This window comes from Zootermopsis nevadensis, unplaced genomic scaffold, assembly GCF_977971745.1.
Source record: "Zootermopsis nevadensis isolate Lab colony 2312 unplaced genomic scaffold, Znev_1.0 Znev_ptg000020l, whole genome shotgun sequence".
NCBI lineage: Eukaryota > Metazoa > Arthropoda > Insecta > Blattodea > Termopsidae > Zootermopsis > Zootermopsis nevadensis.
Window position 1 is genome coordinate 5,461,706 of NW_028259152.1, and position 12,868 is coordinate 5,474,573.

A 12,868-nucleotide genomic window follows, 5' to 3' on the forward strand; every position below is an offset into this window, starting at 1 on the left:
CATCATATTTGCAAGGTCAAGTAATGATGTTTTCTCACAATTTTGTCATTTCACGTTTTCCTTCCTCAACACACATCTGGCAAAAGAAATTATAATCAATTGAGAGAAAAGGAACATACAGAGTAGTACAGGGAGATTACAAATGGTTGGAATTATGCCAGGTGTAAGGTTACTTCACTTCGAGTTCTGAACTTGATAAGTTTTCAGGTCCTGATTCTTGTTGCACAGAGAAGGCAGTTTTCTGAAAAATGTATTTTGAATGAATTCCATGGTGTTTTCATACATGAGAACTTTTAAATAGCTTTCTGTCAAGAAACCCTTTAATAGGGTTTCACTGTATTTGTCGCAATACCCCATCCTCCAATACACAGAGATGTTCACTGAAGATAATTTTCTGACCTTGAATGTCTTTTTTCTCTTTTGTGTTTATTTTTAGAGTTGCTTCTAACCTTGTCATATAATTTGAAAAACCTGAAAGGAAGAAAACACTTGGGAGATACATGTACAGGTGGGAGGATAATATTTAAATTGATCTTGAATAAATTGCATATGAGAGTGAAGATTGGATTCATGTCACTCAGAATACTGACAATAGTGACCAATGGTGGGCTATTGTAAAGGTAGTAATAAATATTTTGGTACAGTAGAAAGTCAAGCTGACCAGCTAAATGACTGAGTTTTTCAAGAAGAATTATACTTCATAGTGTTAGTCAGGTAAGGAACTGATAATGAGTAATATGGTGTTTGTTATATATACATTTTAATTTCATTACATATTAACAGTTTTAAAATATTTTTTCTGCAACAATTACATCTCTTCATACAACATCAAATTACTTGCAAGCATAAAAATTATTTTTATATTAATTTAGGCTACAAATTCTGCTTCATAGCAAGGGTAATAGTCGTTGTTTTATCATAATATTGTTGTAATATATTTTAACAAAATGTTATTTGTGATACACTGTTTTTTGTAATAAATATGTTTTCATGGTAGATTTGATATTCTATGCTGGAAGAAAATAAATATCACACCTTTCTCCTTAAGTCTTACATTAGTAATTAATGTAAGAAAGAAACCAGTTCACAGTAAAATGCCAATGTAAATTTACAGAAAAAACAGCAAAAATATGCACTGGCATTGGATAAATCACTGCATACTCCACCCATTCGTCATGAACCTCATCAGCCTAACCTTGTTCATACCTTATTCAATACTTTTGCTGTACTTTATCTGTAAGCATTACATTTGTCATACCCTTAAAAGTAAGGCCGAGGGATTCATTTCTATCAAGATGTTTTGGTGTGTAATAAAATTAAAAAGTGCCCTTGTGGAAACTGTTCCATATTGTCCTTTTCTAGATTTTGAGAATCAGTTACCTGTTTCATGTCCAGTCTGACTGAATTTAGCCCCACAGACTAATTCACTTTATTCCTTAGTCATGTTACACATTGTTATTCCATTTTCATATATTGTAAGCAGTAAGACAGCTATTTCCAGCTATAACCCTTATTTTTATAATAAATCATCTATGAGATATTATAGTTATGATGAAATGCAACTAAAGTATCACACACAAATATCCTTCCTTGAGCAAGATTCAAACATTATGCCTATTTCTCTCTCTCTACATTGAGATTTCTTGTTTTCTCCTTAAATATTTATTGAAGATAAAAACTGCCTATACTTCTTGGCCATCAGCAGGTCACTACCATTTTGCTCGTAACAAGTGCAAGTTCCAATACTTCATTTGACTCTTAAGGCAAAATAGTATTTTAATACATGTTTTGGATATATGTTTGTGTACCAGTAGGTGGCTTAAGTATACGTAGCTTGTGAGTATTGTCTGAGAAACACAAAGTAATTAAAGTAAATGTTCTATTGTCCACTTCCAAAACAAACTTATGAATCAAGTTTAGATTATGTATGATCTGAGATGTTTATAGTGATGTGAATGAGGATGGTAGTCTTCTGGGTTGTTGCACCATGGCTGTGTGTCAGCATTTATGGAGGATCATACAGACTCCATCTTCAGGGCAGAAGAGATGAGTGTTAGGAAATGAATAATTTATAAATGGTTAGGAGAAGAGATCAGACCAAGGGACTGGCCAATCAGAACCATGTATTAGGAAGGTAATGGAGTTGCATCTGGACCAGTAGCAAAGTGCCTTTTTCAAAGCACCAGAGGAAGATTAGGCCAAGAGAGAAAAAGAACAGGAAGTGTTGTTCCTCTTCCTATTAATCCCATCTTCCTCTCTGGCCCCTTAAAAGATCAGCTGTATGTCTTTCTCCAGACTGAAACTTCTCTGGTGCAATGAACACATCTCCTTTTGTCCTAGACACTGCTTTTTCTTCCTCCCTCATCCCATGACTCCTGACTGACCAATCCTCTTGGCCTGATCCTTTTCATAACTCTATATAAACTATCCAATTCCCAACACTCCTCACATCAACCCTGAGGATGGAGGTAATATGTTCCTTCAAAATACTGCATGGCATGACAACCCAAAAGACGACCACCGGTAAGTTTAATTCAGTGAAGATGAAGTTGCCATGAACAAAATTTGTATTTAGTATTTATAAGTAACAATGTGCCATAACTGGTACCTGCATTGTTTTGTATTTCCACCATAACAGAAGATCCCAAAAAATTCAGAAGATTCATTCATGCTATATAGTTTATAGTGTGCAATTAGATAGCTCATTAATTTTGAGGTGAGTTTACATTCAGATGAAAATACCATGCTCAATGTAAAGTTCAACACAGGCCTTTTCTCCATCCCTGAAAGTTTGAAGTAAAATTGTTTATGAAATAGCACTTTTTATAAGTTTATTGATAAATAATTCACCATGCAATTTAGTTATAATGTAAATACTTGGGTTGGTATCTGTCAGTATCATGAGATGATACATGCAGATGAATTCATGTAGTAGCTTTTGATTTGATTTTTTATTCCTAAAGCATTAAAGAAATAAAATACTTATGGAAGTGACCTGAACTAAATATATTTTATTATTGTTTCCAAATGAACCTATTTAAAATTTAAGGATGACTTTTCTGTTTAATAAATCATACCATTAACACACTGCACATGTACCAATTTGTTAGCATCCAGAAGGGTGTAGCATGACAATTAAGTTGGTCTTCTTTTTACTGTGATTTTTTCCTTTGGTTTTATGCAAAGAAGAAACCATCCAACAAATTGGTGCTAGAATGATGTGTGTTCACTGACAGTACATGTAATCAGATGAAAAATAAACTTACATCGTTTTTGAGTATGCAGCAAGAAAGACAAGCCCTCAATACTTCTGAAAAATTTACTAAAGAAGACTAACCTGGTCTTTTCATCCAGGCCTTCAGTTGTTCTGGCGTGAATTTATCTTAATGTACAATACACAAGACAGGGTGAAACTGTTTTAATGTATGAAAAAAATTATTTTAATTTGATGTTGCTTGTCAGTGGTTGATTCGAGTTTTCAATCATTTTGCCAAGAACCTACTTTAGCATTAAATTAACATCCTGACCAAGCAGGCCATTTATACTTAAACACTCCTTTCTACACCTATGAAGTAGTACCTGAAGACATGATAACTGTGGCATATATTCACTTAAATCCTGAATTTTTCCAAATTTTTAATATTATTTTCAGAACTGTAAACATAACAACTATGTTGCCTCATCCTTATAATAAATGTACAAAATTATAGTCTGAAACCATCAATGCAATTTCTCTACCATTATTCATAATGATGGTTACTGTATATTTAAAAAGATTTAAGTTTTAGTACCTAAAATTCCTGCATGCATGAACAAATTTAATAACAGTGACTGTATTCAAATGTTACTTTGAACATACAGGTAAATCAGGTAGAATTAATTTACCACCTTCCCAGTTTCCATTTAGCTGGTAAAAATGTACAGCATAATACAGGGACTACACATTTTGGATGTGACATGTGCCACTTAAAATACCAGAATAAAATGGATTCAATATGAATACAAGCTCCAAAACATCACAAGAAGAATATTACTTTCATGTGGTCCTACTGTCTTAAAAACACATTCCAAACTAATATACACATGACAAGTTTGGGACCCAAATTTTTTCAATGCTTACTTTTGTAGTAATAGTTAAGTAAATTGTATATGTTTAATGTCCAAGTGTTTTATAATTAAGTGTAAATTATCTTCACCTTACTTCATGACGATATGAATATATAATCTGTAAAACAGATACTGTATGTTCTTGTCCTTATGCTTTCACAGCTGAAGTTTAAATTTAGCTTTTACTTTCAGAGATAAGCTACTTTGAATGGTGTAGGTTCTTCAGTGCTGGAAAACCTGAAGCATTTGATGCAGGGTATTCCAAAACCCAAAGTTATTCATATACTCTGTTGTTATGCTCTGGATTTCTGGTTGGCCTCAGAACTGTTTTGCCAGGTTTGTGAATCTCAGTTTGAAAATTGCATGTTATAGCTTCTGGGCTGAGAGATGTACCATAAGCAAGCAATGCAATTTTCTATAGCAATATTCTGACTTATGATTTTATTGTGAGAATATTTTATTAATTCTCTTATTGAGTGTTTCTAGCCAACATCAGCAAGGCACCTTTGTCTAATAATCATGCTAAGCTTAAATTCAGTACCTATTCTTCCGTCCCTGCTGCCTCCAATCTCCTGCAGTGTCCTTTGGTGTAGCACCAGTGGAATGATGGTGATGGTGATGGTGGTGCCTTCTCTTCTCAGCGGCAGCTACAGCTGAAGGTTTGGGCAGATACATGGCAGCAGTGGTATCACTGACTACCAGTTCACTCCCATCACGCTCTGTGCCTCCAACATTGCGGTAGCCTCCACTCACCGGTTCATCCAGTGTTTCCTTGCGCTTAAGAGGTAAGTGGTTCGAGCCTTTGGTCTTGTTTCCAGCTGCTACCGACTCATGATGCAAGTTCTCCCAGGCTCGACGGTAGTAGCGATTGAGTCCTCCTCTACTCTCTGAACCTGACGAGTCAAATGACGCTACCGTATTGCAGTCTGGAGAAGCACGATGGCGGTAATGTTTAGCACTGTGGTTCCTACTTAGAAAGAAATGATGTCTCTGAATAATATAGTTGATTCAATAAATTCACAACCAGTATCCCTAACACTGAACTTTTGGCTATAAACAGTGACGGCCTGTCTTTAAACAAAAATAACTCAAACAAAAACGATTGTTTACCTTATGTTTAAAATAATAATATAGTACATTACAAGGCAATTTATACATATGGTTTAGTTTTTATAAATATATCACTAAGATAACTTCCATCCTGTTCTGTACATAGTGTGACAGATGAAGCTAACTAGTTTTAAAACCAGTTACATTCAAAACTGGTGGAATGATGACAGCTGCCTTGTTTACATTGCACTGTATGTTATGTTTTTTACAAATTCTGATATCAACCCAATATTTTTCTTGACAAAATACATTAGAGATTACCAATCTCTATGGTGCACCCCTTTTTTATGTAACAATATGAATAATCTATGGTTCACAAAACTTTGTCTACTAAATGGTTTTGAAACACCACATAGATTCAGTCCCATACTCAGTTATGGAATTGAATTATAGAAGTGTTTAAATAAAAGAAGACTGATTAATTCTGCAACCCTGATAACTTGAGCATGGCCTAAATAAATTAAGATTACTGCCAACTTTTATATGGGAACATAATTATTAATAAATAAACGAACTCTTGAAACAAAAGAATGTAAGTGGAAGACTCAGTATACACAAAATATTGTAATGTTAGGTGAAAAAAGTGCAGTTCCTACAAAATTTGATATTTTCAATCAGAATTAATCCAGCTTTGAAGTTTAAATTTATAAGAAACTTCAAGTATGAACAGATTGTGATGTTACTGAAGTCCAAGAACAATGCAACAAGATTCAAATAGAAATCCTGATTAAAGAACCTTCACACAAGCCTGGTACTTTTTAATTAGCATTTTATTCATTCCCACCTTGGAAAGGGCACAAGTTGATTAAAAATTATTAATCATCCTGATTCATGTTATTGTATTTGTGTAGCTGGAGTTATGAGCTCAGGTCAGCTTTGACCCTTTCTCTGAGCGAACACAAATATAATTTAATAAACTTTGCTGACCCAGAAACTAATATATAGCACTTCTGCACACTTAGAATAACAGTACATTACTATCAGCACCAAACATTGCTGCAGGTAAGTTTGGAGACTGAATGAATGTTTGGACGAAATTACTACTTTAGTTCCATATAAAGTTTTCTATGTGACACCAGGTGGATAGGTCTAGTTAGTAGACAGGGGCATTTTGAATCTGAAATGCAATGTTATCTTTTTAATTTTATGATGCTATAGTCATGACTCATATCATGCATAGAAAGACAAATTATTGTTAAATTATACCTTCAAGGACTATGTATGTATATGATAGTAGGTGCATGCAATATGAAGTATTAAATTTGCAAGCATAATTTAAAAGACAAGTAAAAGACAGAGAAAAGAAGAGTATTTTTGCCAACCTGCTGTTGGAATACTTCATCTGCAATCCATTTAATAAAGGTAGTGGGGATTTGATTTCCTGAAAAGGATCAATTGACTTGAATTAGTGAAATGTTTCCAAAAACTAAAGAAAGAAATATGTTGGTCATAGAATGATAATAAAAAGGTGGTAGGAAGTGTACCATCACATATACAATCAACAATTTCACAGACATTTTATTCATTAATCCAAATCTAAGGATAATAAAATGTCAATTGTGTACAGAACACTAGTTTACTTTAAATCAAACTATTCTTTGTGGTGGTACAAAGGAGTAGAAGTCCATAGTGCAAGTAAGTTTGATTCAATTTAGAATAACTGTGCTTTTGGTGCAGACTGAATTTAATACTGGTGCATATGTCAATGCTGCATCAGTACCATACCTTGATGGGCCTAGAGTGGGTTTGAGAAATAGCCAGCTGTGGTGCGATTTCGATAGGCAGCACCGCGAGAGAATTCTCGCCTCCCGACCTGCTGATCAGGGAAAGGCAGGGCCAGAAGTGTATACCAGCGTGATGGCATGGTTCGTGCAGGGGGAAGCTTGTGTTTCTTCCCACTAAAACAGCAAGGGGAGGGACAGAAAATATTGGGTTAGTTGATACAGTAGTGTTAGCAGAAATAGGAATAAGACAGCTAGGATAAAGAAGCACAATAGGACTCATTATATGAACATGCAGATTTGGATTGACGGTACTGAAGAAGATTCATGCTACCAACTGTCATATTTGCAGAGGACCACTTTAATTATTTGTCTGTAATAGGAGAAGACTATGAAAGGATTTAACTACTTGATTTCACTCACATCTCAGCAATAAAACCACCAACAGATGTGTTTCTGGTTTATTTACCTAGACCGCAAGTACATAATTTATTACAGGAAACAAAGGAATTCCAGAACTGTCACTTATGAATGGATAGAGGCAAGTAGATACTGCAGTAAGGATTAATAGTTTTTCAAATTCTCTGGAATTTAAATTCCATTTAAGGATCAAATTATTGGTTATCATCATTGTTTAACAAAATCATAACTAATTTTTTTCTGGAATGTCAATTCCATTTTTAAATTAAATTACTCCAACCACAAATTTCCTCATAAATGTACCAATGGCATTATTAAAATCTGATTTGTCAACAATTCCACACTGGCAGAACATTTAGTGACAACATATTTCAAATTAGCTATGTAACATTGTAATTATATATGCATTAAACCTGTGATTATTCACTTACTCAAAATGTAAATTTTTGTTTTGGATATTTGAAAATGTGGGAAATAAGGTAATCACCGTTTTCTAAAGTGTGCAGATGTGGTACTAGTCATATTCCTGCATCTCCTATCACAAAATACATTAAACATTTCCATTACAGTAAGAAGTAAAAATGCATCATTATGTCATAATATCAGTGCATTTACATGCCACTCTTCATTTGAATGACTCTGTGAAAGATACTGACAAGAAATTCTTTTATTTTCCTTAAAACGTCTGACAAAACTCAGTTTACAAGGGCATGAAACTGTTGACTGCATTAAAAACAGGAAATGGACATCCAGTGTACTTACCCCATTTTAATACGATATAGCAGGCACTTGAAATAGGTGGTTTGAAGTATATTTCCACTTATATATGTAATATGAACAGAAAGAAAGTTTTCTTGGAGCATTTTCAGCTGTTCACAATGAACTTGCAGTCTCTGCTACGCTTATAAAAACAGTCTATCTCATCACCACACTTAGCCAAGATTCCAGAGAAGATGACACTTTGAGAAAGGGAGGGAGTGATAGAAAAAATGTAGTTCTGAAATTAATTGCCATAAATATTTTGCCAGTTAGCTGTGGACTATTATGATGGTCCTACAGTTAACAGTTACTCTGTCATTGCAAGTATAGAGGATTTGAATCACACAATACTGAACAGCGTTGTGACACCAACAAAAAAGTAGGAAATACAGACCCTGGAAGGGACTGGTAGATTAACTGATATTTTATTAAAGACGATGCACTAACCCCACAGGTTGCGTACTGTCAAGGAAGATGTGAGGATGAATTTGGAATGATGAAAAAGGAAACTGTCATGTACTATTCAAAATTAGTATGACTCAAAGGATGTAGGGAATATGCAAAAGCAAATATCCCAGAAAGATATTTCCAAATATGTCACAGTCATAACCACTAAGCTAATTGCTTGTCTTAGCTAGTAGATTATTAGTTCTAGAATGTTCTTGGTGGTTACTTCAGTATGAAATGTGATTGAGGCAGATTTGTAAAAGAATGGCTGAGAACATAATAATCTGATGAAGTCTCTAAAGTCAAACTGGCTATGTACCTCATATCATTGTGAGATCTATAACAGATGGAAGGTTGAATTGATCAGAAGATGGATAACTAAGTACAGCAGGATCAAGAGATTGTACATTCTTCATGTTCTGAGCTGATCAATAACACAAATTCAATAAATATTTTAAAAACTGGATTTTGAGGAAGCATACTTTTTTGTACTCAGAACCACAGCAGATGTATAAAACGGTGGCTGAAACAAACTTGTTATGTGGCACAAAAAATGTGTTATTAATGATTTTTTGGTTATTTGAGATATAAGCAAGTACCTACTCCTGACCCTTTTACCTGAGGACAGAAACATATCCAGATTACAAGACGTGTTCTGCTAAAAATAATTGGTGATAGGTAAAATCCAGAAATCATTAATACTAATTGTATCATCATCATCATCATATCATATATAAAATCATTAGAACTCGTTAATAATGCCTCATATGTTCTTGCCTTGCATCCACTGCTCCCTTCCATTAATGCATTAACACGTCACACACAAACTTACTTAATTTTAAACTGAGGGATCATACAGTAGGATTACTAATTAAGAAAGTCTAGTAGGTCTAAGAGTTAATTTGATAATGGAATGATGTATTTTACCTTCTTATTAAGATGACTATAGTTGTGATGACAGCTGCCAGGAACACAAAGCCACCAAACACCCCCAAAGCTATGATGGCTCCTGCATAAGACCAATTCATTGTGTAAGACTGTTATTAATGTAATAAATAAAACTAAATAACTGCATACACTTTTAGTAGGATAAATGTGTATAAAATCTCTACTGGTACAAAATTCATTGTTAGTATACTCCCTTTAATAGAATGCTCGAGTTTTAAAATTGTGGTAGTATGTCTCGAGTCTTACTTCACTCTTGTGCTTTAGGCCTTCAAACTAACAGACAATGTGCTGAAACCTATTAACCAAAAAATTTATGTAGATGGAATTTTCTCTTATTTAGCATAAGTTTTTGACTGTGTAAATCATTAAATTTTGTTAACTAAATTACATTGTTATGGCAATCAAGGAATAGGTGAAAAACGGTTCATATACACCAGATTGAAAGGAAATAGCTGAAGTAAAATTACCTAAAAACAGCCAGAATTTTTTTCTCTAACTAGGGAACATTAAATCATGAAATTATCAAACAGTCAATTGTAGGGCCCTTGCTTTTCATATTATACATAAATAACAACAATCAATTAATCATCATAACCCAAGTGTCATAATTTTTAGTAAAAACTTTTATTAATCCTGTGCAACATAAAACATAGTTCTTCTCAAACATGAAAATGGTTTACTGCTAACAATCTCGATAAAATAAATGTAATAACATTTATAACATTCTAATATTGTTTTGAAAAAATTACCATCAATCAACCAGCAATTGTCTACGCATATACTTAAACACACACACAGATTATACACTATCAGGAATCTGAATGGCCTATAAAACTTGACATGGAATATGAAAGCTACCAAAATTTAAAATTGTTTTAGATAAATATATACAGCCATCACTGAACTAATCTGATAATAAAAATTAAGAAGTAATTTGGAGATGCACCAGCAGGATCATGAGTAAATATTTTCACTAACCTAGGTTAAGTCTGGCCCCTGCTTCATGTCGCTCTTCATCCACTGAATGTGCCACATTTACATCTGGTGAGAGATCACTCCTCACATTGACACTGTCAGGAATCTCATTGTCTTGTGGATGTGAACCTGCCACAGTATGGGGTATATGGGCTGACTCTGCTGTTTTGCTATCTGTTGATGCTGGTGGTCTCTTGGAAGGTTTCTCCCTGCTAGGATGCTCCTGATGGGGGCTCTGCGGGCCAGGACGAGCAGGTGGTAGGCTGGGTCGAGTAGGTGTAACTGGTAGGCCATGAGCCTTGCTTGGAGGTGTCTGTGGTCGTGTGGGTTTGCTAGGTGATACTGGAACTGCAGCTACTGTCTGTCTCTCTTCTGTAAAATAACACTTCAAAATTATCTTCAAAGCTTAATACTTCCATCACAAGGGCTTGTTCTGACTAATGTAAAGTCAATTTATGAAAGTGTTCTGATATTGCCTTGCATATCATAACCAGTTATTCATTTATCACTACTGCAAAATTAAACAAATGTTTTAAATTATTACATGGCAACATAACATGGCTGCTTCTCTTCAGTTCTGACCTCATGCAACCTGTTTGTTTTGTCTTAATTACTCCTATAGTAAGAATCTGAAAACTGTATTATTACTCCCTCCTTATATGTAATAATTTTGTTTTCTTTGTCATGGTCCTATTATGTTTTCATATTTATGAATTAACCATTACAAAATACTACTTTGTCATAAAAATAAAACTGCATTCACACTGTTAAAAATTTAAGATTGTATGAAATGATAATTGCTGGTTATTTGCAGAACAGAAAATAATGCTAACAAATTCTCATGTTAAACATTTCCATTAAGTGCGAGTTTAAATCTGAGTGAAAGCCTAGTCCCAAAGGTGATATTTCATACCTTTACATACAGGTGGATTATCATCGTATTCTCCGCTGGGAAGGCATATAATCTTGTTGGAGCCAATCAGTTTGTAGTTCTGAGAGTTGCATAAATATTCAACCATTGTTCCCACGACTGTCAAGTTGTTGCTAACTGTGAACTTCCCATTTTGTATCGAGGGAGGGTCATCACATTCAATAGCTGTGTAGAATAGAAACATTGATTAACTTTTCCCAGAGCTGAATTTCAACCTCACTGATATGGTTTTGTGAGCAACTTTAACAACTGTGGAATAACTACCATCACAAATTAAGACCCAGCAAACACACTTGCACAAATGTATGAAGTTTAATCATTTGGATTTTAAATATTCATTACAGGATATGGCTAATAATCTGATACAACAATGTATCTAAATCACTTGATGCACAGCAAATAGCAGAGAGTGATTCTCAGTGACATGCCAAATATAGTAGATTAGATATAGTACTTATTATCAATAAGGACAAATGTGTGGTCAAATTTCACCTCTATGAGTTAGCAAGAAGGTTAAATATTTTGTATATCTTCACCTTTATGCAATAACTATAAGATCTAATGTGTGGTCCAATTTTACCTTCTTAGCCATCAGATTAGTTTCAATATTATTGCCTAGTTCAGGCAGAAAGACTGGATAAGAAACTATCATAGCTTCATAACAAGTAAATACAACATATATCAGTATAATCAAACAATTTATACACATTTCACCTACTCTTTTAATACAACTAATAGCAAAAGTCTACTGAAGTCACAGAATAAATACATATGGCTGAAAATCACAGTGTGCATTAGAATCTTGCCAAACCCACAACACATAACACAGTTAATTCTTGTCCTATCAGTGACAAAGTTGCAGGACAGCTTTGAAATCTGCATTTTGATAAAGTATTCTTACCCTAATTTTTCACTCCCATGCAATGTAAAGACTTTCCAAATTTCAGATGTAAAATATGCATATTCATAATTAATAAAAATTAAAAAAGTAAAGCTGTCCCATTATATGCCATATAGGCATTTGGAGAGGAGCTATAGCTCCCACGCATTCTTAACCTCGCCACTAGATATTAGTGCGTGGCCAGTGTCATGCCCCCGCTACGCTTTACTCCCAGGAAAGGACCCTGGTGCCCATTGGATAGGAGGCTGGTGGGATGCAGAGGTTAGAGGAAAAATCTTCTGCCTCTGTCAGGAATTGAAGCCTGATCATCCAGTCCATAGTCAGTCACTATATTGACTGAGCTACCCCGGCTCCTAATTAATATAAATTATCAGTGTTAAAAGTTATAGTATAGTTTAAAGTTTAACATAATCTTATCTCAGTTCATTTTATAGACCGTGTAATGAAACCCATCAAAACATACATTTTCACACTTCATTCAGACATTAAATTATTGTAATATGTCTATGGTTTAAATAAATGGACAGTAGGTTGTAATTCCCATCACAG

At 34.2% G+C, this 12,868-nt stretch overlaps 1 protein-coding gene across 6 annotated transcripts in view; it reads right to left on the minus strand.

Moving 5' to 3' along the window:
* Nucleotides 1-2,480: 2,480 nt before the first annotated feature.
* LOC110827692 (sushi, von Willebrand factor type A, EGF and pentraxin domain-containing protein 1) overlaps nt 2,481-12,868 on the minus strand; it is a 44,821-nt gene continuing 34,433 nt past the window's right edge. Inside the window, exons 9-14 of one of the 6 annotated variants that reach the window (XR_002542458.2) lie at nt 11,401-11,583; nt 10,491-10,859; nt 9,492-9,573; nt 6,943-7,115; nt 6,540-6,598; nt 5,012-5,074 (exon numbers count right to left, since the gene is read on the minus strand). Coding sequence is in view for 5 of the 6 variants with exons in the window: in XM_022059570.2 (XP_021915262.1) it covers nt 4,642-5,077; nt 9,492-9,573; nt 10,491-10,859; nt 11,401-11,583 (1,070 nt within the window). In the remaining variant the exon portion in view is untranslated. Of the gene's footprint in view, nt 5,078-6,539; nt 6,599-6,942; nt 7,116-9,491; nt 9,574-10,490; nt 10,860-11,400; nt 11,584-12,868 lie in introns of all 6 variants that reach the window. The other 5 variants (XM_087352106.1, XM_087352107.1, XM_022059574.2 and 2 more) reach the window with 5 other exon arrangements.